The 27,029-nt window shown below is 46.7% G+C and overlaps 1 protein-coding gene across 1 annotated transcript in view; it reads left to right on the top strand.

Moving 5' to 3' along the window:
• The first annotated feature begins 2,601 nt into the window (after nt 1-2,601).
• Nucleotides 2,602-27,029, top strand: part of NSF (N-ethylmaleimide sensitive factor, vesicle fusing ATPase) — a 57,593-nt gene continuing 33,165 nt past the window's right edge. Inside the window, exons 1-7 of the mRNA XM_031063618.1 lie at nt 2,602-2,685; nt 8,760-8,859; nt 11,618-11,657; nt 16,020-16,186; nt 17,891-17,998; nt 18,571-18,646; nt 24,092-24,247. Coding sequence (XP_030919478.1) covers nt 2,603-2,685; nt 8,760-8,859; nt 11,618-11,657; nt 16,020-16,186; nt 17,891-17,998; nt 18,571-18,646; nt 24,092-24,247 — 730 coding nt within the window. The 5' untranslated portion in view covers nt 2,602. The remainder of the gene's footprint in view (nt 2,686-8,759; nt 8,860-11,617; nt 11,658-16,019; nt 16,187-17,890; nt 17,999-18,570; nt 18,647-24,091; nt 24,248-27,029) is intronic.

The following is a 27,029-nucleotide window of genomic DNA, read 5'->3' as shown; positions in this document are numbered from 1 at the left end:
AATCCTTCATATTTGTCTCTCACAGTGAGATTTATCAGTGCCTCATATGGTCTTGTTTTCCTCCTGGCAATCAGAAGAAATGCTGGAACAGGTCTGGGTTTAATAGCAGGTGCTGCCTGGCTGATGCTGGATGGTGGATGCTGGCAATGCTTTAGCAGTGTGCAGTCACCTCCTCAGGACTGTGCTGTCCTTGGAGTCTTCTCTTTGCATAAACCAGAGCAATACCTGGAGAAGAGGAGGCTCAGAGGTGGCCTTATTGCTCTCTACACCTTCCTGAAGGGAGGCTGCAGACAGGTGGGGTTGGTGTCTGACAGAAACAGAGGACACAGGCTCCAGCTACATCAGGGAAGGTATAGGTTGGATATTAGGAAGAAATTTTTCACCAAAAGAATAATAAAGTACTGGGATGCTCTTTCCAGGGAGGTGGTAGAATCACCATCTCTGGATGTGTTTAAAGAAAGACTGGACATGGCACTGGGTGCTGTAGTCTACTTGAAGTGTTAGGATGTAGGATGGACTTGATCTTAGAGGCCTCTTCCAACCTCATTGTTCTGGGATTCTGGGATTCTGTGGTTCGTGGTTCTGTGATTCTGTGATTCTGTTCCCAGTGCAGACAGGAGCAGCAGCTTGGCTGGGTGCAGTTTGTCACTGAGGATTAAAAATGCACTCGAGGACTAGTGCTGTAAAAAGATTTAATCCAGGAGCTCCATGTCCAGAGGAGCTGGGATACAGGGGATATTTCTCCAGAAATATCCTCTGTAATGCGTTTTATCAGGGCATGTCCTTCACAAAACTGTGCCCCGCAGAAGGGAGAAGTGATGAAATGGTGAATGTTTGCTGTGAAGTGCCCCAAGCCAAGAGGCCTCAGCACACAGGCTGTGTATCTCATAAATCCACTGATGTCATATATTTTATTACAAGAACATTTGAGTCTTTTATTACACTCAGCATTCAGATAGATAAATCTGCTTCAGGCCTGAAAATGGAATCTTTTTTGGTTGTCACATATGTCAAGGGCAATTGAGCATTATTTAGTAAAAGTAATGAGTTGGTCCTTTTCTAAATAGCAAGTACTTGAGACAAATCTCATTGTGCCATAAAAGTTGATCTGAACTTTAGAGCAGGCTGGGGGGAATTTCTGGGGGGAAATTTCTCTGATTCTTGTCCCAGAGGGGCTGGGGGGGAGGAAGGCTGAGCAGGGCAGGAACTCCTGGGAAATGATTTAGATGTGTGTGTTGGGATCAGTGCATTTCCTGTGCTTGCTGCTGGGATTTAAGGGTGGTTTAAGAGAAAATCCCTCCTGAATTACTTTTAGCAATAGGTTGAGGCTGTCAGATAGTTTCTGTTGCACTGCCTGCAAATTTGTATCTGACAGAGGTCGCTGTGCTTTGATTCTGCAAATGACACCTTGGGGAGCAAGTTCAGCTTTTCCCCAAATGAAATGTCTTCTAATGACAGAAACATCCTGCCTTTCCCATCCCTTTCTCCACTTCTGGAGGCATTTTGATCACAATTTTCATCGTTCAGCCCTTGTTTTGTGGTATAATTCTGCAGGAGCAGGTGGGGTGAGGGTGTAGGATGGGGCTGAGATCCCTCTGTGTGCTCCCCCCATGCTCCATCCTGCCTCATGATGGGGATGGGCAGCTTGGGCAGGCAAAATTAAAACTGACAAATTAAAAACTTATTTCAGTTTTTAATTGCTGATTGATGAGTAACAGTGGAAAGAACAAAAACAAGCAGATACTCCTGGAAAAGGATTGGTCCTCTGACATTAGAGAATAAAAAGAGGGGGAGGACTCCCCCACAAAATTTGTTGCAGTAATTTTTTCATAGTAATAGGCTGGAATTAACTATTTTACCTAATTTTCTTCTGTGTGTTATGGATCTGGGATGTTTCCTATAGAGTGGAAAATACTCACATGTGATATTTCTTTTGAGAAGTCATACAAAGGGATTGTGGGGTTGGATAGCAGCTGGCTGAGGTCAAACCTTCCTGTGGACTCTCACTGCACTGGGTGAAGGGGTTTATGCAGAATGGACATGCTGAAATTCCAGTTTTTTGGGTTGTGCTCAGGGAAGAGGGAAGGTCACATCTTTATCCCTCCCTTCCTCCCCACATGGGCTCTGTGACCCAGCCCAGCACTGAGACAGGGTTGTAGGGAGCTCCTCTGGCTCCAGGCTGCTTTCCTTAGCAGCTTCCAGAAAATCCCAGTGCCCTGTGCAAGAAACACCTTCCAGGGAATGCTGATTGCTCCTGCCTCAGTGCCAGGGTTCACCTGCAAGTTAACAGGGTTTGCCTTGCAGGCTTTCTCCCAGCTAATTTTAAAGTATTTGTATAGGTAGGGTAGAAAATACAAAGTACATAATAGTCCCAAAATGCAGAGCTTTGGGATACAAACACCTGTGACATGTGAAATGTTTGGAGGAACCTGGGAGAAGGGCTTGTTGGTACCAGTGGGCTCTGAGAGTGTGCCAGGACTCAGGAGATCTGTTTTGTGCTTTTGCAGAAGTCTTGAGGCTTGGCTTGGTAAAGGAAAAATAGAATTTTATTTGATATTTTCTCCAATCAATTTTATTTATATTTACTCCTCTCTTGCAGCCTATGCAAGCAGCGAGGTGTCCCACTGATGAGCTGTCCTTAACCAACTGTGCTGTGGTGAATGAGAAGGACTTCCAGTCTGGGCAGTAAGTGTGCACTGTTGCTCTTTCAGCTTTTAACCAAAAAGGAATTGTTTTCAGAATTTGTGTGGAGGGGGAATGACATTTCAGGTTTGGAAAGGTGAGCACAGCAGTTTGATTAACAAAACTTGTGTGTCTTTAGAGATCAGAACTTTCAGTGTGGCTCTTTCTGGAAATGGCAGATACTGGAAGAAGGGTGACTGTTTCTCCAAAGTATTTCTTTGTTGGGAACTGCATCTGCTTAACTAATAGAATAATTATTTAATGAAGTACTTCTTGTGATAATTTTTGTTTGTTTTGGTTTTGCTGTTGTTCCTGTTACACAGTGAGAATATTTGAACTATTTCAAAAACGTTTTTATCATTTTATTGTGTTACTTGGGGCATCCTCTCACTTTCACATCATATGGGAGTGCAGAGCAGAGCCAGGAGAACTCTCTTTTCTCAGGGTTTTCATGCACAACAACAAAAGGGAGAAGCAGCCAGAGTGTGGGCACCACAAGCTGGATTCTTTAATTGCAGTTTTGGGGTGGCTGATGGAACCCAGCTCTGGGGTTTACTTCTGTTAGGTGGAAAACACCTGCATTGTTCAGCTCAGCCCACACAGAAGGCTTTTGGATTGCAAGAAGCCAATTCACATACTCAGATTCTTTGCTTTGCTACAGCTTTAGGGAAGCTCTGACAGATTTCAGTAGGTAGGTTGTAGACAGAAGTCATTAATTTCAGCTGAAAGGGAATATCATGTGCAGCACCAGGGCTTGGGTTTGCAAAATGGGAAAAATGATAAAGGGGATACTGAATGATATGATAAAGGAGATACTGAATGATTTGCCCACCTTTATATAAAATACCTGCCCCAGGTGAGCCCTGCTAAGGGTGGAGAGCTCAGCAGTGCTGAGCTGCAATGCAGGGATGTGTTCAGCCTGTCTGTGCTGTCAGCCAGCTCTGCTGCCCTGGCACCTCTCATGGCTCTGGAGGGATGAACTGAGCTGTGATTTCATGAGCCCAACTGCAGTACAAAATGCCAAAACCAAGCAAAGCCACCCGCTAAACCAGCAGAACTTTTGGAGTCAGAAGCAGGCAAAAGTGTCTGCTTGGGCAGAAAAGTCTCCTGGTCTTTTCAAAGTATGGTTTCCCCCAGGTTGATTTTTTTCCAACTTAATTGAGTTACAAAAATACCTGAACTGAGCATTGTACCTCATGCATTATAAAAACTTTAATTTCCTCCAGAATGGATGTCCTGCAGGGACCCAGCTGCCAGCCCTGCAGCCGGCTGTGCTCCTTTTGCTTCCAGAACTTTCTCCCCTGGCATTTGTGGCAGCATGCAGGGAGCAGTGCCCTGGGATGTGCTGCCTCAGCAGGCTGGATGTGATTCTGGCTGTTCCTGTGCCCCTGGGAGCTGTTTATTTCTAGCAGTGGTGCTCCCACACCAGCAGTGTGTTTGGTCAGGAGCAGATGCTGCAGATGGCTGCTCAGTGTCAGAGGGAGCACGGGCAGCTCCTGGCGTTGGCACTGCTGCAGCTGGTGCTGCATTGCAGATCCCTGGGGCCATCCCTGGCTGCAGATCCCCATGAGGCAGCCCTGCTGTAGATCCTTGGCTGCAGATCCCTGGAGCCATCCCTGGCTTTAGATTGTCGCAGACATCTTTTATGGAAAATCCTTTCCTTCGGATTTTTCTTCTTGAGAAGCTGAGAGGCCTCAGGAACAAAATGTAAACATTGATTATCTGCTGCTGTGGAATGCAACAGGTGGATCTTTGATTGGCCCATGTTGGTTGTTTCTAATTAATGGTCAATCACAGCCCAGCTGGCTGAGACAGAGAGCCAAGCCACAAACCTTTGTTATCAGTCCTTATTATTCTATTCTTAGCTAGCCTTCTAATGAAATCCTTTCTTCTATTCTTTTAGTATAGTTTTAATGTAATATATATCATAAAATAATAAATCAAGCCTTCTGAAACATGGAGTCAGATCCTCGTCTCTTCCCTCATCCAAGAACCCCTGTGAACACGGTCACATTAGATCCCTGGGCCAGCCCTGCTGCAGATCCCCTGTCTCAGGTCCCTCACCATGTTGCCTTCTCAGGAGGGTTTTTGGTGGTACCTCCACAAAGGTTCTGCTCTGTTTGCAGCTGGGGCTGTAGAGCTGGGGTTTGCCCTTGGATCAAGGAGATGCTTTAAACCCAGGGTGCTGCTGATGATCTTCCCATGCTTCACTTCCTGCACTCCTGAGCTGGGCAGGGATGAGTCAGGGATGAGTTCACACCAGGCCATGCACACACAGTGTGTGCTGTGTGATGCTTTGGGGAGTGGCAGCATCTTCAGCTCCTGTATCCTGCTTCTACCTTGAGTGCAGTTTAGAGAGAGAAACCAATTCTGAGCACAGCCAGGCTGAGGGACAGCAGTCAGGGCAGGTTTTTGTTCCTGTTGAGAGCTTCTTGTTCCCTTTCACATGGGAAGCCCACCCCTCCTAGGCCAGTTTAGTTTTCTGAGGAGCCCTTGCTGAATGATTGCTGTGGGTTTCCAAACATGCCCTGCATGGGATGAGATCCCTGCTGGCACCTCCTCATGGATACCTGAGTCATCCTCTCCCTCACAGAAGCCCTGCTCGTGCTTCAGCACCAGAAATTCTGATGCACTCACAGGTTAATTCATGTCTGCTGCATTTTCTCTTGGTTTGCTCAGCCAGGCCAGAAAACTGCCCAGCAGTTTCCTCGGCCCAGTTTCCTGGAGCTCTTCCTGAGAGCTGGCAGCACATGGGTTGGACCTGACAGGATTTACACACAGAACAGAGCAGCAATTCCTCCTGGGAGAGCTCTGGGAGCTGTCTGGCCCTGGTGATTTGTTGTTCCTTTTGTTTGTGTATAACCAGAAGCTCTTAATAGGTTTGAGATTTCCCCTTTGTGAATCCATGAGCTCTCTGAGCTCCTTCCTTGTGAACATCAGTGTAGGAAAATGCATTTATTTTTGGGCTTTATTTTATTTTATTTATTTTATAGTTTGGGCTGCCATGGCTCCCAGTTTGGGCTGCCACAGCTCCCAGTTTGGGCTTCCATGACCAGAAGCTCTTAATAGGTTTGAGATTTCCCCTTTGTGAATGCATGAGCTCTCTGAGCTCCTTCCTTGTGAACATCAGTGTAGGAAAATGCATTTATTTTTGGGCTTTATTTTATTTTATTTATTTTATAGTTTGGGCTGCCATGGCTCCCAGTTTGGGCTGCCACAGCTCCCAGTTTGTGCTGCCGCAGCTCCCAGTTTGAGTTGCATTTCCTCTTGTCTCCAAGGGCCGTGTGCTCCTTCCTGTGGTGTGGCTGGAGCTGTTGTTGCACACAGGATGGAGCCAGTGCAGATCCTCCCTTGGATGGTGCTGGATTGGCTGGGCATGTGCAAATGGAATACAGGGAGCATATGTGCATGGAAAACGTGGGCTGCAGGGAGGGAGGAGGGCCAGGAGCGAGCACCTTGGCTGCCAGCACAGCTCATCCTGCCCTTCCTCCCATGAAATCCCATGGAGATGGTGCCTTGGTACCCCAAACGTGCTCACAGTGCCAGCAGCTGTGAGAGGAAGATGAGGTGAGTCCTGATTCCAGCATCACCCTGCTACCAGAGCACACAAATCCCAGCCTCCTTTGGTTTTGCTTTCTCATGCCAGCCAGCTGTCTGCCTGTCACATGATAAGAGCTATCAGGCACAGTCTGAGGAAGCTGTAAGCAGCTTTTGAGGATCTTTGTTGCTGACAGCTTCAATTCTGAGTGTGACAGACAGACAGACACATGCCATGGCTGCTGCTGTGTCTGCTCCTGGCTGCTCTGGTTTTATAACTGTTCTGTGATGGAATCACAGAGGAAGAGGTCTCCCAGATCACTGAATTCCACCTGTGCCCAGTGCCCACCTTGTCCCCAGCTCAGAGCACTGAGTGTTCCTTGGACACCTCCAGGGATGGGGACTCCAGACCTCCCCGGGCAGCCCCTTCCATGATGTTCTTCCTCAAGTTCAATCCAAAGCTCCCCTGGCACATCTTGAGGCCATTTCCTCTCATCCTGTCCCTGTTCCGTGGGAGCAGAGGCCAACCCCCCTCCTATCCTGGCTGCCTCCTCCTGCCAGGGAGTTGTGGAGAGTGAGAATGTCCAGGCTGAGCCCCACCAGCTCCCTCAGCCACCCCTGGTGCTCCAGACTCTTCCCCATCTCCATTCCTTGGACGCATTTCAACCCCTCAAGGTCTTCCTGGCAGTGAGGAGCCAGAACTGACCCAAGTCCTCGAGGTGTGGCATCACCAGTGTTACAGTAAGGTAAAAAAAATTATAAAGAAAGGCCTCATAAAATCAAGCCAGCTCTTCTAAAATCAGTGGCTGGTCTTGTCAAGGTAGCATTTTGCAAGTTCCCATGTGCAAGGAATCCTGGTGTGAGCAGTTCATTAGCATATCAATCTGTTTCTGGGTGAAAAACAGTAGCACCTGTATAAAGTGGTTTTATACTGTTAGATAGAAAAATTAAAACTATCTCTTATAAACAACTTTTTCTGCATGTACACCCCAGGGGTTTGAGTGACCAATCAGTACAGAATGACAGCTTGTTTCTAACCAATAAAGTAAATGCCAAGAAAGCTCCTGACCAACTGGAGTCACCCACAGGGTCTGTAAAACTGGATAAAAACCAACTGTGTGAATAAAGAGGGAGCTTTTCCCACCATGAAGAAAATGGAGTCTGATTTATCCTGACACACCAGTGCCTGGCACAGGGGACAGTCCTGCCCTGGGTCTGCTGGCCACTCTGTTTGTGGTACAGGCCAGGTGCCCTTGGCCTTTTTGCCCACCTGGGCACACATCAGCTTCTGTTCACCTGCTATCCATCAGCACCCTCAGGGCCACTTTCCAGCACTGGTGCTGTTTTTCCAGCCACACAGATGAATTCAAGTTCAGCTGGTCATTTGTGCCAGGAGGAACAGCCCCAGGGTCTGTGTGATTTTACTTTTTGTGCAGAAATTCCTCCCATTTTTTTCTACTATCAAATTTCTAAACAATACACTCAGATCCCTGTATGGGCTATGCATCTACTTCTTGTTGGCATCACTGCTGGGGGGGTGTTTGTATGGGGTAAAATATTGGTGCTCTGGTGTTAGTGCTTGAGATGTGAAACCTGTGTTGATTTTTAGCTGTGGTGTTTGTGGTTGTGGTTTGGTTCTCTCTCATTTGGACAGTGCAATCCTGAAGTAAAGGGCTACTGGGGGGATGTTGTGGTGTTTGTGAGGTCCCCAGGACGAGGTGAGAGATGAGGATCTGACTCTGTGTTCTCAGAAGGCTGATTGTATTGTATTGTATTATATATATTACTATATTATATATTATTCTGTTCTATTCTGCTATATATTATATTATAAATTATATATTATGTAATATAATATATAATACATTACTTTATAATAGTTTATATTATATATTATATTTTATCTTATTATATATTATATATTATATTATAAATTATATATTATGTAATATATTATATTATATTATATTATATTATATTATATTATATTATATTATATTACTAAAACTATACAAAAGAAAGAGAAGAATACAGACAGAAGGCTTAACAAGAATGAATAATAAACACTGGTGACTGACTCCTCAGAGTCTGACACAGCTGATGGTGATTGGTCATTAAGTAAAAACAATTCACATGAAACCAATCAAACAAGCACCTGTTGGTAAACAATCTCCAGCCACATTCCAAAGCAGCCAAACACAGGAGCAGCAATCAGATAATTATTATTTACATTTTTCTCTGAGGCTTCTCAGCTTCCCAGGAGAAGATCCTGGGCAAGGGGATTTTTCCAGAAAATATGACAGTGACAGGATGTAAATATTGATTTTTGGTGCAAAGTCTTGCAGTTGGGCTTTGAGATCACATTGTACCAGTGAGGGTGGTGGGCTCTGTCACCCTGCTGTGTGTCTGTGTCAGTGCTTTTGGTTTTCCTGTGTAACCCTAGAGGTAAGCTGGGTGTTCCTTTTGAGCTCCCACAGCCCTGTGAGCAATGCAGAACCTTTCTGGTACACATCAAAATAAAATACTGATCTCTCTTCCAGGCATGTTGTGGTGAAGACCTCTCCCAACCACAAGTACATCTTCACTCTGAGAACTCACCCCTCCGTTGTCCCTGGCAGCATTGCCTTCAGCTTGCCCCAGGTATGGCATGGTTGGACTTTCTACTCTGCTACACCATAAGCAAAATCTCTTTTTTACGATCAGGATTGATGATAAGTTCTCTAATTGGAATAAATGTGTGCTGCAAATTTGATTTCTGCCAGCAAAAGTTCAAGGATGCTCATGCTGCAAGTGAAGTGACTGTGCTTATGTGGCTTTGATATATTTTTAGTGCATGGTGGGATAAAGATACTGGAAAATGTGTAATTTAACCTTTTAAAAATCCACCAGAAAGAACCTATTTGAAAAGGAAAAGCCTAAGCAATATCTTCCCTTCCTTGTGAATCTTTATTGTTCCCCATTTTCCCTTAGCTTTAAAGGGTTTCTTTGCTGTGTTTTTCATTTTTAAGACCTGCTGGAAGTTTTATTGACCACATTCAGTCATTATTAGTATTTTTAGATGAAAAGTGCAATGAAATCCATAAAAAAAACCCCAAACCCCTTTGTCTCCTCTTTCTTAATTAAGTCATCATCAGATGTTAAATGATGGTTAGAATAAATAATGAATATAATTAATTTCTAAATTGAAAAATGAAGCTTGTAGCTTTTTACTGCTCACACTGAGTCTCATCCCATGAACCTGCAGCAGTTGTGGTCTCTGTTTCAGTACTTTAATATCTCCTTGCCACTCTCTGCTCTGTGCTGCAAACACAGCAGATTTTTTTTTTCTCAGCACATCTTGGCACAAGCCCCCAGATGACATTTTGCCTTTTGATGTGCTGCTGGAACTGGGTCTGTCCCAATGAGTGGCTGGGGGATGTTATATTCACCAGTGTCTGGCTGTGCTTTGTGGTTTGTGATGCCCACAGTGCCCAGCAGGAGATGTTGGTGCTGGTCAGCTCAGTGCTCTCAGCTCTGGGGTTGATGTTTGAGTGTTGTGGAGCCAAGGGGGGAGGCCTGGTGCTCCCCTTGGAGAAGGGGCTGTGCAGGGAGTGCTGCAGCCTCTGGGAGGTGAGTGCTTGGTGTGTAGGGTTACAGAGCTCTTGGGGTTGGAAGGGGCCTTTAAAGGCTGTCAGAACAGGGACATTTCCCACCAGGCCACTTTGTCTGCAGCCCTTGTCCAGTATGACCTTGAATGTTCCCTGGAACCTCTCTGAGCAGGGTTTTACCATTTTCATTCACCCTCTTTTAGCTGAAAGCCACTTCCCCTTTTTCTTTTTGCTACAGTCCCTACTAAAAAGCCTGTTCCCTTGAAAGGATTTAAGCCCACTTTAAGTATTGAAAGGCCACAATGAGATCCCCCAGAGCCTCCTCCAGGCTGAACAATGCCCATTCCCTCAGCCTGATTCCACAGCAGAGCTGTTTCAGCCTTCTGAGCATTGGCCATTCCTGATACTGGGTTTTAATTTTAAAATTCCCAGTATTTCCCAGAGCCTCGGATAGTTGCAGTCAGTCTGACACCCACTGTGTGTTTACTGCTCCTGTTCAGGGGTGTCTGTGCTCTGAGGCCTCCAGAACATCTCTTTGTTGTACACTCACTATTCACATGGAGCTCTTGACCACCTTTATTCTGTGGTAATCTTGACTCCTAACACTGAAAGTTGTGACAAATTTTGTATCCTGAGAGCCTAAAACACAAATTGCTGTGCAGTGATGATAAACCTTTAGCAGAAACCAGCCAGGTGGGCATGGTGGAGGTTGAAGAAGAAGAAAATCCACAGAGAAGATCTTGACAAACCTTCCCCCAGAGGGTGCTGGGCACTGCCCAGGCTCCCCAGGGAATGGTGCCAGAGCTCCAGGAGGGTTTGGGCATCACTCCCAGGGATGCCCAGGGTGGCATTGTTGGGGTGTCTGGGCAGGGCAGGAGCTGCACTGGATGATCCTTTGTGGTCCCTTCCCACTCAGGATATTCTGTGGATATTGGAGAGGGTGTAAAGGGAGAAATGTTCACTTTTTAAGCAAAGTCATTGTGTTCCTTCTCCCAGACAAAAAGGCAAACACAAATGACCATAAACTACAGCTTTTCCAATGTGATCTCCCCAGAGCTGTTTGTAATGACCCCTACCTGTGCCTGGTGCCTCTATTTGTTACCTGAGGGGTTGTAAACATGGCACAGCCTGTGATGAGGGCTGAGAACACACTGCAGCAGCCACTGGGAAAGCCACAACTTTGCAGTCATCAAGCCAGAACTGTTGGAATTGTAAAGGTTATAGATTTTTTGTGTCACATAATTCGTGAACCATTTCCCACTTCTGCAGTTCCATGCAGCACAAGCCTCTCTAAAGGAATATCCAAGGGACCTAAGGATTTGAACAGTTTCATTTTTATTGGTTCTCTTGGTTCAGGTAATATTGTACCTTGGAGCACATTAGAACAAGCTTTTCAAATGCTCATGGGGTGTGTAACAGCCATTCTGGTACCTGTGGATGCTCAGAACCTGGGCTTTGGTAGGAAATGAGCAGAAGGACAAAAAGCCCCATCCAGCGCCGCAACTTCTGCCTCCAGCATGGTGGGGAGACCAGCAACATGAAGGAGGTTGGACAGAACAACCTTCTGAGGTCACAAGAATTATTTGGAGAGATTATTCAATGTTTTTGACTTGTTTCCTGTTAATTTGGGGGTCTTTGGGATATTCCATTCTGCCCCTTTTTTCTGCTGCTGAAGGTTCTCTGGGGGATCCTGCTCCTTTGGGTGAGGAGGCTGCCTTTGAGAGGGCAGCTGTTCTGCAGGACAGGTGTTTGTTCTGAGGGCCAGGTGCTCTGCAGGACAGGTGTTCTGACCTTTTTCTCTTATTTTTCAGAGAAAATGGGCCGGCCTTTCCATTGGGCAGGAGATCGATGGTGAGTCAGTCAGAGCAATTGGGATGTGTTCATAAAGCTGAATTCATGTTTCCATCCTGAAGGGAAACTGAACTGGGAACTCACAGAGTTCCAGTCCTTCTCCAGAGCCCCATCCCATGGGGGCTCAGCTCCTTGTTAGTGAAGGAGCTGCTCTCCTCTCTGCAGCTTTTCTGCTTTTAATGTTTTCCAGACCTGGGCAGGCTGTTTTGGCAGTTTCTCCAGATACCTGCTGGTATCTCAGCCTGGCTCTGTGTGGGATGTCAGCATCCACATGCAGATATGAACATTGAACATGGCCTGGATAGCCTGTTCTGGGTCTCTGGAGAACACTCCCACTAACAGAGGGCAGCTCTTGTCCTTGGGGAATTTCTTGGCACCAGCAGTGGAATGGATGGAGATGTTTTAGTTGCAGGAGCAGCAGTGTGCCCTGCAGTGCTGAGCTTTGGGAGCAGCTCTGATGTTTGCACCAGTAACTGACCACAATATTCTGCAGCAAGGTGAAGGGCTGAGGTGAATCTCTGTTCCTATTTTAAGTCTTCCTTGAGCCTTGCAAGCCTTGGTGAATGTTTGGAGGAGAGCAATTAGCTCTTTTGTTGCTTTGTGCTGTGTATCACTATTCCCTTTGCCTGGATCACTGTCAGCTTCAGGTGCAGCTGCTGGAATGCTGAGCAGACTCCTGGCAGAGTTGTTCCAGGAGGATCTCTGTGTTCTTTGCTACAGCAGGTCCAGGTAATGGATCACATTTGTTCTTTGGACCATCAGGAGTCACCTCTGTGCTCCTGGGGAGGGCAGCTCCTCCTCTGCCTTGCTGGGATCCTGCACTGGAGGTCACTGTTCAAGGGGCTTTGCCTCTGGAGTAGCTCACAGTGGTTCAAGGAATTCCCTCCTTTGGGACTGTGGGCAGAGCTGGTGGCTGCATCCTCTGTGAGGATGAGGAGGGCTGGGCCTGAGCAGTGCTGTGGCTCTGTGGCTTGGTTTGAAAAGCCAGGTGTCTGCTAAGGAAGGCAGGAGCCTCCCTTGATATGGAAATTGCAAACCCCCTCCCTCAGAATTATAATTTTGAAATTAAGGGGCTCTCAGACAAAAATATGGGAGTAGGAATAACAGTTCTTTACTAAGAAAATTAAAAATACAAATACAATCCAAGTCACTGCCAGAGTCAGAGCAGTCCCTGCCCCCTGTGTGTCAGGGGGTGGCACAGCCCCATCCCATGGGGGCTCAGCCCTCCTGCAGTGCCAGCTGTGCTGCTGCTGCAGCAGGGATCCTGCACAAGGGGGGAGTTTTCCTCTGCAGCTCCAGGGCTGCTGCAGATGGGCCTGGGCTCCCTCTGGCAATGCAGGGCAGCAGAAAGCTGCTCCTCTGGCAATGCAGGGGGCAAAGGCTGCTGTGCTGCTCCAGGCTCAGATTGGATCCAGGTAGGAATGCTTGGCTCCTCCCCTGGGCGCAGCATCTCCCCATGGGATGATGGAATTGGATCAGCCATGCAGGGACACTCACTGGCCATGGACAGCAGATAATTAGTAATTAATGGCGCATGAACAGCAGAGATCTCCTGGAGGGAGGATGGGTTGTGGGAGAGATAAAGAAAACTGCCCAATGAACAGAAGATACCTGCCCCACCTCTGACAGGTGGTGATAGAATTCACATCCCCATTTCCAGCCTCAGACACTGTGGGTGTGAGGTGCTCCTGGGGCAGCTCCCTCCTGGTTGGTTGTTTTCCCAGCTCCTTTGGTCTCAGCAGCTGCATGAGCACAGATCATACTCAGATGTGTTTGTGGGACAGCTGGAGTGGGTGTCTCTGCCTCTCTGGATGTCCCACAGATGAGGATTTGAACCTTGGGGAGACCTTCCTGCTCCGTACAGTGACCTGGAAAGGAGCTTGGTCTCTTCTCCCAGGAGAAAAGGGACAGGATGAAAGGAAACAGTCTCAGGTTGTGCCAGAGGAGGTGTAGGTTGGATATTAAGGAGAATTTCTTCACAGAATGGGTTGTAAAGGCTTGGAACAGGCTGCCCAGGACAGTGGTGGAGTCACCATCCCTGGAAGTGTTTGAAGAACTGGTGGATGTGGCACTTGAGGACATCATTTAGTGCTGACCATGGTGCTGGTGCTGGGTTGATAGTTGATCCTGGTGGCCTTTTCCAATCTGATGGTTCTGTTAATCTGTGATTTTTTTGCCTGCTGGTCTTGTTTTAACTGAAGAAGAACCTATAACAGGGGAAAATTAATTCATAAATTAGTTCGTTTCTCACCCTTGTTTGGCTGATCATGTGCCAACTCACTTTCAATGCTTTTCAGTTCTCAGGTCTTTTGGGGAAAGAAGCACTGATATTCTGTGTGATCAGCTCTCAGAGCAGTTTGTGACTGTCCTTGTCCTGGGCTTTGCTGTAAAACCTCCCAGCTACGTGGGAGCCTGTGTTAACAAAATAATGCAGTGATTCTGTGCACAGTGACTAAATGTCATCTGACTCCGTGCTGGGTGGAAGGGATTTGTAAAAACATTCTGCAGGTAGGGAGAAGTGTTCACAAAGCCAGTGATTTCCCAGGGCTCCTGCTTTGTCCTGGTCCCCTGATAATGTGGAAGCTGTGTTTTAAATGTCAGTGTAAATGCAGCCCACAGCTCTGTGGAGCAGTGATGAGTCCTGCTGAGCCCCTGATGATGCAGTAAAGGTTTTCCAGGTGAGTGATTTTCCTGGTGGGAAGGCACAGTGCCCTGATGGATGTGTCTGTCCTGCCTTCTGTGCACTCCAGCTGCACCAGCTCCTGTGTTCCCAGCAGAGATGCCCAGCTGGAGCCAGGGCAGGCTGTGCCTTCCCATCCCAGGGAGGTTCCTGCTGCCTTCCCAGAGCCAGGAGGTCCCTGCTACATTCCCAGCCTCTCTCTGGGACATTTCAGGCTCTTGGAGCTGGTGCTGTGCTCTGCTGGGTTTGCTGCATCCCCTCAGCACTCAGTCCTGGCTGTAAGGGCTGCTGACACCTCATGATGTGACCAAATCCAGGGACTGATATTCCAGAAACTTTTATTTGACAGAGCCATGAGGTTCAGCAAGGAGAAGGAAACTGCTCAGAGGTGACCTGTAAGGTGACAGGAGCTCCTGGTGTTTGCTTGCAGGCCCAAAGTGATCACCCTGCTGCTTTTGAAAGAACTCAGTGCAGCAGATCAGGAGTGGTGTTTTCATCTTTATCCCTATTTGCTGAAGATCTGTCTGTGGCAGCTCCTCCCAGGGAGGATGTTTGGGGTGTGCTGTGTGTTCTGGTCACACCTTCAGCAGGGACAGGCTCTCCTTGTTCCCTTCAAGTGAACAATCCTGGGGGCTTGTTTGGCCATCAGCCTCAGCAGCTGCAGGTTTGTTCTGGAGCCATTCTGCTGCCAGGGGCTGGACAGGAAATCACAGATGGAGTGAAGAGCCTTTCCCACATTCCCCTCCTCCTACTTCATCCTTGCTGCTCTTTGCTCTCCAGATTCAAAGCAAACCTTTAATGTTCCTCACTCTTCTGGAGAATCATTGGGCTGCTTTCTGCATTGCTGGGCCTGCCTGTTTGTCCTGCTCTTGGGGCACCCATGTGGGCAGTCCCTGGAGCTGTGGGTTGTGCTGCTCTTTCCTTTCCATCCTCTTCGTCCTCTTCATCCTCTTTCCACCTTGAGTGGGCTCTTGTTTCCCATGTGCTGTGCCTGTGGGATCAGGGTGGCAGTGGCTGTGCAGTGCCTTCCCTGCCCCTTGGCTTTCTGTCCAGGGGATTCTGCATCACTGAAGGGAACCTGGAAATGTCAGTGTGGGCCCAAGGGCACCTCTAGGGTGGAGGCTGTTTCCTCAGTGTCAGGGGTGTGCTTTGTTTTGGGCTGACAGATTGCATTGCTGCATTTGAATGTGCAGTAATTCACTTTCTGCTGCCTCATCTGGAGAACAGCTCAGCAACCTTGTCACAGAAACCCAGTGATGGCCTCTTGTCACTGCCTTTGGGCAAGGCAACACTTAAAGCTGCTTTTGGGCTTCTTGGAGATGTGTCCAAACCCTTGGGTGGAGATACAGCCATGTGGGACCATAGCACATCTTGATTTGCTTTCATTGTCCTCATCCCCCAAAGTCTGTGTGATGTTTGAGCTGTTTTAAAGGTTTATTAAGAGTTTTTAGAGCAATGCAGGCATTTTCAGTGAAAAATGGGACTTTTCAGTAGCAATTTTACTGTATTTTTAACCTTTTAGTTGAACATGGGTTAAGAGAAATACGGGTCTCTAGCAGAAATAATATATTCAGTTTTACCAAGTGAAATTCTCAAGGGAAGAGTGTGTGTTGCCAAACATATTTAATACACTGGGGGGACCTTGCTGTCCTTAAATGTGCTGTTTCTTGTGTTTTTTTCAGTTTCCTTATACACTTTTGACAAGACCAAGCAGTGCATTGGCACCATGACCATCGAGATTGACTTCCTGCAGAAGAAGAACATTGACTCCAACCCCTATGACACAGACAAGATGGCTGCAGAGTTCATCCAGCAGTTCAACAGCCAGGCCTTCTCTGTGGGCCAGCAGGTGAGCTGTGTTCTGGGGCTTTGAGGGACCATCTGAGGGTACCAAGAGCTCTGCAAAGGCTGGGTGAGGGGCAGGAATTGTTCCTTGTTTGAAGGGATGCCTCAGGTTTTGGCTTATCTATTCTTCAGGTTCTGTGCTGCTTTAGTGGGTGGGTCTGGGCTTCATATCAGGGGATGGTGACCTCTCTGCACAGAGTAGGGAGACAAAACAATTCCTTCTCTAGCTGGGGACCAAAGACAAATGATCCAAATCTCAGCCCAAGAGCACAAACACCGTGGGCTGAAGAGAGAAAAACAAGGATGGGACTTCATGGGCTGGAGCTGTTAATTGGATAATTAGCTCCAATTGTAAATGGAGCAGAGCTTATAGAATTGAGAGACCCCATTACCCCGTGGTCCATTTTGGGTTCACCTGGGCTGTAGCCCTGGCTGGGCTCCTGTGCTGCCCAAGGTGGATCCATTGAGTCCTTTTAATAAATCCCTGCTTTATTCTTCAGCTCTGTCCAGTCTCTGTTCTAGGCCAGCCTGCACAAGGATGTCTTTATGAACAGTAAAACCTTTGTGACTTTCACAGAGAGCATAGGCAGAGGAGTTTAGAATCTGCCCTATCCTAAATCTGTGAGGAAAATCCCAGGGCTTGGGAGAGTTTGGGTCTCTCTGTGTTGTGCCTGGTTGGATGTGAGCATAGCAACTCGTGGAGTATTTTAGGAAGTCACTTTTGCCTCCTTCTGTATAAGATCAAGAAAACCACCAGGTTTAATTCGTTCTCAGTGGCACCTCCCAAGTGCAATGTATTTTATTATTCTGGAAGTGTCCCAGGCCAGGCTGGACAGGGCTTGGAGCAGCCTGGTGTGGTGGAAAGTGTCCCTGCTATGGCAGGGGTGGCACTGGATGAGCTTTAGGGTCCTTTCCAGCCTGAACTGTTCTGGGATTCCATGATTTATTGCTGCTCTGGGGACTTCAGGAGAGAAACAGGGATGAAATATATTACTTGGGCAGCTTGGAAAGCTGATGTCCCTGTAATTGAGCCTGCAGGGGTCTGCAGCAGAGGGACTTCAGCCCCTGCACAGCCCTGTGTGACTGTCTCTGCTTTGCCTTGCTCTCAAAACAGGTCAAGGTTGGTCTCTCATAGCATTTACACCTTGCAGAGTGTGAATCTTATGCCAGTTGGAAATACAAACTCAAGGAAAGGGAGGCAAGGCTGCAGACCCAGCCTGCTTTTCTGTGGGATGGACTCTCCTTTTCATTACACTCGTTCTGTCTCTCATTAGCACTGTTCCTGGAGTGTCCTTGTCAAGCTGAAATGGAAAATATCGGAAAGTTTTGAGCTAAATTGTTCTCCATGACTAGCAGCAATTATTGAAGTGAGAGGGAAATGTCATCAGATGATACAGAACACTGAGCTGGGGAGAAGGGGAGGGGGGAATAGATGATTTTCTTGGAAGGAGGATTTTTCTTTGAGCTTCTCCAGCTGACTTTGTGTTCTGTGACTTTAGGTCTGTTACTCTGATATTGGGGCAGGGAAAGCACATGGTCAGCACTCCAGACTGAGAGTTTTGCAGGGATTCCTGTGAATCCAGAGCTTTACAGGGAGCTGCTGGGTGTTTAACTCAGTCTTCAGGCCTCTCTCCCTTCAAATCTTACTAGTCTTGTCAAAATCGTTTTAAACTTTTTTTTTAATGAGATTTGTTTTCCCTTTCCACAGCTGGTGTTCAGCTTTAATGACAAGCTGTTTGGGTTGTTGGTGAAGGACATGGAAGCCATGGACCCCAGCATTCTCAAAGGGGAGTCTGGAACAAGCAAAAAGCAGAAGGTGGGCTCCCAGGAACTCCTGTGCATTCCTTGGGGACTGCAGAGCTGCAAGTCCTACCAGACAATGCCACCAAGGGCAGTTTGGGTGACCTACCTTTGGAGAAGTCACACATCTGCCTCATCTGTGTGTCAGAGAGACAAAGAGCCTTGTCTGCAGTTCAGTGCAGCCTCCACTAAACTGCAGAGCTGGGGAGGATACAGGAATTTTGGGTTTTAGGTACTAATTCATGGAAACAGCCTCTCTTGAGTTTTTTGTCTTCCAGATATGTCCAGTTTTGATTTTTCCTTCTGTAGAAAGGACATGATTTTATTTTCTCCTTTACTTGCTGAAATAAAATAGTTGGGTTTGAACTAAACCAGGAACTTCTAAAAGCCAGGTTGTTGTACCTGATGAGCTTCTCCATGCAGTGCTGTTTGTTTTAGAGGAGCAGTTGGTATTTTTCATTCTTCTCAGGAAGTGGAGATTTTGCTGCTTTTTCCTGCCTTCTGAGAAGTTCTTGGAGATACCTGGAACAATCTGAAGCTGAGTCTAATGGTAATTAATGTAATTATTTCTTTCCCTTCCCTTTGCAGATAGAGGTTGGTTTGGTTCTTGGAAACAGCCAAGTTGCCTTTGAGAAAGCTGAGAACTCCTCTCTCAATCTGATTGGTGAGTTCCTGCACCCACAGAGAAATAATGCTTGAGGTCTGCTGCTTTTCAGGCCAGGGAGACTTCATTGCCTCCAGGCTGTTGTTTGTCTTCACTCCTAGGCTGAGATTAGCAAGGCCAAATGGACCAGTAGATCCAGAGGCAGCAGCTGTTTGAAATATTTTATATTTTCTTTTCTTTTATTTTAATATTTTATTTAATATTTTAATATTTATTTCATCAGAGAATGATGTTTTCAGGGACAGTAACAAGCCAACAGCTCTCCCATTAAATTTAATTAAAGGAGAAAGGATTGGGAAATAAAGAGCTTTTAAAATGTGTGGTCAAAATGTCAAAGTCCTGCTCTTTGGAAGGAGCTGCAGAACAGCACTGGGGGTTGTGTGGAACTACTTCCAGGAGTTTATTCACACAACTGGGAACTGATTTAAAGAGAGAGTTTCAAATCCCTGTGTGCAATATCACACTTGGCCATCGAAGAAAGTGGGGAATAATTGGTGTGTCCTCCACACATTCCTTTAGAGAGAAACTGCTGCAGGGGTTGGGCTGGATCTGGAGTGTTCCATAGAGGCACCAGTGGGAGTGGTGGGACCTGGGCCCTTCCCTGCAGTGGCTCTGTGTGCCCTGGGGCTGGGGCGTTTCCTGGGCACCAGGGACACCTGCTCTTCCTTTAGCTCTTCCTTTGGCTTACCAATGGTACAAGGTGGGTGACTCTTTCCAGGCTTCAGCTGCAGATCCCTCCCTGGCTGTGATTCAAGGCCAAACACACACTTTAATTTTAATTTTTTCTTGTTTTTCTTCCCTGTTTTGTTCCTTCCTCCCAGAATCCATGAGCTAGGGCCACTCCTCCTTTTGCTGCTGCTGTTGCACAGATCAGGAGTGGCAGCTGCAGGCTGCTCAGGGAGCCATGAGGTTTATTTTTGCTGCAAAGCACAGCTCTGCTTGGCTGGAAGTGCTCAGTGCTGGGAGTACTTGGTACAGGAATAAACCCTCTGAGGGGAGCAGCCACTGAGGAAAGGAGAATTCAGCTCATCCAGCACTGCAGGAGCCTGTGGCAGGGGCTGAGGTTTGATGCTGCCCTGAAGGGCCACATTTGGGGCCACACTTGGGGCCACATTTGGGGCTGGGACTTTGTGTCCTGCAGCTGCTTTTTGTGCCACAGTCAGTGCAGGCAGTGGGAGGGTGTGAGGCTGTTGTGTAACCACACCTTGCACCTCAGCAGAATTTTGGGCTGAGCACTCAGCCTGTGCTGAAACCCTAAATTATTGTATTTGTGGGGACCCTCATGGCAGGGAGGAATGATGAATCTGACTCCATGTTCTCAGAAGGTTAATTTATTATTTTATGATACTATATTATATTAAAGAACACTAAACTAAACTATACTATACTAAAGGCTAATTTATTAAAGAATAAGATAATTAAAGAAATATAATTAAAGAAATATGATATGATATGATATGATATGATATAATATAATATAATAATGGTATACTAAACTATACTAAAGAATACAGAAAGGATACTTACAGAAGGCTAAAAAGATAATAATGAAAATTTGTGACTCTTTCCAGAGTCCCAACACAGCTTGGCCCTGATTGGCCAAAGAGTGAAAACAACTCAAACCAGAATCCAATTTAAAAATCACCTTTGGTAAACAATCTCCAAACACATTCCACATGAGCAAAACACAGGAGAAGCAAATGAAATAATTATTGTTTTCATTTTTCTCTGAGGCTTCCCAGGAGAAAAATCCTGGGCAAAGGGATTTTTTCAGAAAATGTGAATATGACACTAACACAGCTCTGTGGGCTGCAGATGGCTGTAATTAAGCATCCTAACGAGGGTACAGCTGTTAATAGCACCAAATGGAACTTGCAGGGGCAGGGCAGTGAGCTCCCACCTGTGACTGTGGGATCACACCCATTCAGGTTTCACTCTGCTGTGAAATAACCCTGTTCACTGAGGGTTATTTCAGCAGGGGATTGTACCTGGTTAATATTCAGAGCCATAAAATGCCCTGGCATCTCCCTCTTGGCACGTGTGGGAGAGCTGCTGCACTGGGAATAGGGTCCCTTCCCCAGGATTCTGTTTCGTTGTCTTCAGACAAGACAAAAGAGCTTCTTGTGCCTCAATTTACTTCTGTCAAATTGGTACTTCATTTAATCTCCTCATTGATCTGAGGCAGAGCTGCTTAATGTGCTGTGTTGGTCTCTGGGGAATTGTAAAGTTCTGAATAATTAAATTGTGAGAGAGGAGATGAAAGTGAAGTGAGTGTCACTGAGCTCTGCCTTCAATAAAGGGCCTGCATTATTTCAATAGAGAAGAATTGTAGTAATTTTTTAAAAAGCCAATTCTGTTTGTTCTGTTTAGCATAAAATTGTGTTATGAAACCACTGGAAGAGGTTTTAATCCAATCTGCACGAATTTTCCTGTGCTGAGGTGCAGCCAGAAGGGGGGAGTGTAGGCCAAGCTCTGTGGGAGCAGGAACAGCCCTGGCTGAGGGTCTGACCTAAAAGCTGGAGTGCAGCACTGGGATAATAAACACAGGGGAACTGTGGATCTCCCTACAGGGCTGTAGGTGCTCTGTGTCCCAAGTGCTGTCCCTGGCATCTGACCCAGAGGCACGTTCCTGTTTGTTTGTTTTGCTACCCTTGGAATTGAAATATTGATTCCAGATGTGTTTAGACCAGGATTAAAGAGTCTGGTTGAGCTCACACGGAGCTGCTGTTTCCTGTACTTCCTGGACTCTTGCTGCTCATTCATTATCTGGCTCAACTTGAAATAACTCTTAGAAGAGCTTGTGGAACAGAGCAGCAAAATGCACACTGGTTGTTTGCTAGGATGGGATATTGGGAATTAGGAACTGTTCCCTGTGAGGGTGGGGAGCCCCTGGCACAGGGTGCCCAGAGCAGCTGTGGGTGTCCCTGAATCCCTGGCAGTGCCCAAGGCCAGGCTGGATGGGACTTGGAGCCACCTGAGATAATGGAAAATGTCCCTGCCATGGCAGGGGGTGGCACTGGATGGGTTTTAAATCTCTTCCAACCCAAAGCCACCTGGACTCTGTGATCTCTGTGATGTTCTAGGGTGGGAATGGCCCCCATTGGGAAAACCATTAAGGGCCAACCCTTAAAGCAGTGTGCAAGTCTAAGGAAACATCCCATTTCTGCAGTAATTAAGGATATTTGGCAGCTCTTTGCTTTTTCTCTGGATTGTCGGATCTCTGAGTGTTTCCCTGGTAGCTGAGGGTGCTGAAAGCCACGTTGAAGGTTGATCTGACTGATAAAAGTGTCAGTGCTTGTTTATAGGCTTGAATAAACCTAAGTTGAGACTACATGGGTTTGCCAGCATCCTTCCAGGAGCATCTGTGCCTGTTTTCTGCTTCCTGAACACTCTGAGTACTCCCCATCTCCCCTGCAGAGGGGTGGGAAGCTCTGTGATGCCAGTGGCTGAGCAGCAGCAGGGAAAGGAGGTGGTTGAAGGGCTGCAGACCTGTGCTCAGGGGTCTGGGAAGAGATTGTGGAGCAGACAATGAACTGTGAGGGTTTATCAGGACTGGCCTTAGTTCTTCTGAGTAGTAAAGGAATTGTTCTGTGTGACTTTGCTGCAGATTGCTCCAGTATCTGGGGACTGAGTGGTGAGTGTGCTGCTGCTTTCCAAGGGGTTCTGGAGAAGGTTTGGAGAGGTGCAGATTTAGAACCTGAGGTCTGTACAGAAAAAATCAACAGAAACTGTAATAAGGCATTAAATTAGAATAAAAGGGTGATGCACTGGGAAAGGCCAGCCTGTCTTGTCTAAGGGCAGTCCTGCCTCATGATCCTACAGCAATCAGAGAACTCTGGCAGCAGGGCTGACATGGGCTGATTGTCAAAGCTCCTCCAGCAAAGTTCTTTGTCAAAGTTCCTTAGGAAAGAATCAAAACAGAGATCTGTGGGAGAGAAGGTCCTTGCATGAGTCAGTGAGTGATGAAAGGGAAGGAGGAAATGGCTGATGGCAGTGGAGTTCAGTGGGAATCTCTTTGCTGCTCATTGTAGTTATTGAATAAGCTGGGAAAAGGCTGGAGCAATGAGGTGCCCAGGCTGGCTCTGGCTGAGCTCAGGGACTGGAGGCAGGAAATGGCAGGGGAGATTCAGTGCAGAGAACTGTCAGTGATGTGTGGGAGGAAGAGCTCTCCTGACCTGGGTAAAACTGGTGGCTGTAGAGGGCCCAGATCCCAGGCAGGATTATTGTATTTGCAGGAAGGAATGATGAATGTGACTTCATGTTCTCAGAGGGCTAATTTATTACTTTATGATCCTATATTATATCAAAGAATATTATACTAAACTATACTAATGAATACAGAAAGGATACTTACAGAATGCTAAAAAGATAATAATGAAAACTTGTGACTCTCTCCAGAGTCCCGACACAACTTGGCCCTGATTGGCCGTTGAATCAAAACAATGATTCAGTCATTAACAATGAAACAATCATTACTTTATGATACTGTATTATATCAAAGAATACTAAACTATGCTATACTAAAGAATACAGAAAGGATACTTACAGAATGCTAAAAAGATAATAATGAAAACTTGTGACTCTCTCCAGAGTCCTGACACAGCTTGGCCCTGATTGGCCATTGAATCAAAACAATTCACACCAGAATCCAATGAAACAATCTCCAAACACATTCCACACATGAGCACAACACAGGAGAAGCAAATGAGATAAGAATTATTTTCCTTTTTCTCTGAGGCTTCTCAGCTTCCCAGGAGAAAAATCCTGGGCAAAGGGATTTTTCCAGAGAATGTGAATGTGACAGCAGGATCAAGGCAATGAATGCTGCACCCATCTTGCGGTGTGTTCCTGTTGTTAGGAGCTGTTAAACTTGGCTGCTAAGAATGATCACATCTTGTTCTGGAGGGATATGAACAAAGCAGAGCATCCATCATTCTGTACCTGTACTGAAGGTACAACCAAACTGCAGCACCTGCAGGTCCATTTGTCTGTCAGAGGGTGTGGGAGGAAGAGAGAAGAGGAACAAGGGTTCCAGTGTGGAGCTGCTGCTGCACAGGGGAGAACAGCTGGCACTGGGAAAGGCAGGACTGAGGAGGATGCAGGACAAACCTGCATCATCCCAGCTGGCCTGGAACAGGGTGGACACTGGTTCTGGCAGCAGCCACATGGGCTGGGTGCTGAGGTTATGTGGTTCCAGGGTGAATCTGTGGATTCTTTAATACATAGGAACAACACCTGGCTGGAGAAACCCCTGATGTGAGCAGTGGGAAGGCTGGGGATCATTTACCAAGCTGGGTCCCTGGTGTCCTGTCCTTGTGTCCTCCTGGCCAATGTTTGAAATTGAGCACAGAGTTTGTGGGATGGGGTCTGACCTGCAGAGCTGTTCCTGTGTGTGCTGCACTTCTGCTGGACTGTGTGTTTGAAACCATTTCTTGGCTTTTGCAGGTAAATCAAAGACCAAGGAGAACAGGCAGTCAATCATCAACCCTGACTGGAATTTTGAGAAGATGGGCATTGGAGGCCTGGATAAAGAATTCTCTGATATTTTCCGAAGAGCTTTTGCTTCACGAGTTTTCCCACCTGAGATTGTGGAACAAATGGGTGAGTATAACCTGGAAAAGGTTAGAATGAGGATAACCTGGAAAAGGTTATATTGAGGATAACCTGGAAAAGGTTCTAATGAGGATAACCTGGAAAAGGTTAGAATGAGTATAACCTGGAAAAGGTTAGAATGAGGATAACCTGGAAAAGGTTCTAATGAGGATAACCTGGAAAAGGTTAGAATGAGGATAACCTGGAAAAGGTTTTAATGAGGATAACCTGGAAAAGATTATATTGAGTATAACCTGGAAAAGATTACACTGAGAATAACCTTTCCGAGGTTCTAATGAGGATAACCTGGAAAAGATTACACTGAGGATAACCTTTCCAAGTATAACCTGGAAGAGTGTGGCTGGGGGACAGTCCCTGGTGTGTGAGGGCTGGACACACCCTGGTGCTGCTGTAACACAGCAGTTTCTGAGGGATCCAACAGAGCCTCTTCTTCCCCTGGTGCTTCCAGATGTATTTTGGGCTCTTGTTGCTTGGCTGGGGAAAGGAGACAAACCCAACACCAACACTCAGCCCTGCACATGGAATGTCTGAAGGAATGGTTTAACTGGATTCTGTTCTGGTGGAACTGAAACTGGGGCTTTGAGCAGCCTGGTCTGGTGGAAGGTGTCCCTGCCCATGGCAGGAGGTTGGAATGAGATGGGCTTTAAGGTCTTTTCCAACCCAAACCATCCCATGGTTCTGTGAAACCTTCGCTCCTTGAATGCTTCATTTATCCATAGCACTGACACTGCTCCTGTTCCTGACTGCCTGGCCATGTCTGTCCATACAGCTCAAAGGAAATTTTGTTTTAATGCTCCTGCCATAATCTCTTTCACATCCCATTTCTCCTGGCAGCTGCACCATGAGCCCAGTAAACCCAGCATGGGCTGTGAGCTCTGCTGGTCTGGTTTGAAGTGCTGACAGGCCATGGCACCTCATGGAGTCTGTGAAATAAAAACCCAGATTCTAAATATAACTTCTCTTTTTGGGTCAAGGGAAGGAAAGGCAGTCCCAGTACTTGGTAAACATCTGCTGGCAGGCAGATAAATGGTGCAGGGTTTAATTTTTAGTAAGCAGTGTGCAGCTGCAGGTGTCTGGTTGTGTCCCAGAACGTGGCTGGGGATGTTCTGGCTGCTCCTTGTTCTGGGAATATAATCTGTGTGGGCTCCTATTTGAACCTGGAATCCAGAGCTGTATCATTTCTGTGTGTGTTTATGTTTCTGATCCACCTTCCCTCTCCCCACAAATGAAGCAATCAAGATTTTGATTACAAACCAGATTTCCATCAGGAGCTACATCCTGTTTGTGTGGGGGTGTGTGGAGCTTCCAGTGCCTGTGGAATTGATGCAAAATAAACTTCCCTGGGATGTGCCTTCAGTCTTGTCTTGGGGATTTGGGCACGTATGGAGGAGCTGTGGAGAAACCCCAGGGCTGATTCTCTCTCTCTCCTGCCTTTTAATTCCTCTTGATGTGAGAGCTGAGGCCTTTTGGGGGATGCTCTTGGGTCTCGTGTTTTGTGGCTGTGGGCGAGATAAAACTTTCTGTGCTCCTGCTTGAGAACATAAAATGCTTAAATTTGTTAAATATTTAACTGCTCTGCAGAGAGAGGAAAGAAGAGAAATTATGCTGGCTGTGGAAAGAACAGTTTTTACCCAGAGGCACTGGTGGCCAGCTCAGCCTCCTGTACTTGAAATATTTTACCTTTTGAAGCAGCTATTGTGTGTATTCATAAAGTCTTCCCATGGAGCCAGGCTGGGAGAGCTGGGGCTGTTCAGCCTGGAGAGGACTCCAGGAATATCTTAGAGCCCCTTCCAGTGCCTAAAGGGGGCTTACAAAACAGAGGGGAGTGATTTTTTACATGGACAAGAATGGGAGTGGTTTTAAACCAGCAGAGGAGGGATTTGGGTTAGATATTGGGATAAATTGTTCCCTGGGAGGGTGGGGAGGCCCTGCATCCCTGGCAGTGTCCAAGGCCAGGCTGGATGGGGCTTGGAGCAGCCTGGGATAGAGGAAGGTGTCCCTGCCATGGCAGGGGTGGCACTGGGTGGGCTTTGAGGTCCCTTCCCAACCCAAACCATTCTGGGATTCTCTGATTCTGTGGCTGCAGTACAGAGCCCTGGGCTGGGACCACTTGTGAAGGTAAAAGGTAAAAGATAATTGGTGTTGTTTAATAAAGGAAGATAAATATTCTGTGAAGGACCACTGTATTTGGATTACCCTGGGCAATTAATTAAAGGTGTGCCCCATTAAATTACGTTTAGTACAAATATTCTTACTGTGCATGTTTACACCCAGGCTGCACAAAGAGACTTTTTTCAGGGAAGAAGTTGGACTGGGAGCAGAGCTCCTGAGCTCTGATTAACCCCAGGGCTAAAGAGCTTATCTGAAATATGAAAAAAACAAAAACTTTCTGACATTCATTTTCTTTGCCTTAGTTATAACTTGCTCTTAACTATATTTCAGATCTGAAATGTCAGCGTGACAGCTGTTCACCTTTGTGAATAATTTATTGGGAAAGGAAAAGATGGAATTTGCTTGCTGCCTGGTGCTGCAGTGCTCACCCAGTTGTGTTCTTTGCCCAGTGCTCCCAGACTGCAGCTTCCACGCCAAATGCAATAAATATTTCTGTCCAGAACTACACAGAGGCTCTATAGACCCTTCCAGCATTACTTGCAATTTGTGTGTGGTTTATCTAACTTCCATGGAATGTTCTGGGTTTGGAGCACATAAATCAATGTTAGTTAACCATGTCATCCAAGGGGGGAAACTCTGCTCTGCTGGTCTCTCCAAG

This window comes from Geospiza fortis, unplaced genomic scaffold (genome assembly GCF_000277835.1).
Source record: "Geospiza fortis unplaced genomic scaffold, GeoFor_1.0 scaffold373, whole genome shotgun sequence".
Classification (NCBI taxonomy): domain Eukaryota; kingdom Metazoa; phylum Chordata; class Aves; order Passeriformes; family Thraupidae; genus Geospiza; species Geospiza fortis.
The sequence above is the reverse complement of the archived record's forward strand: the minus strand, read 5'-3'. Positions and strand labels throughout refer to the sequence as shown.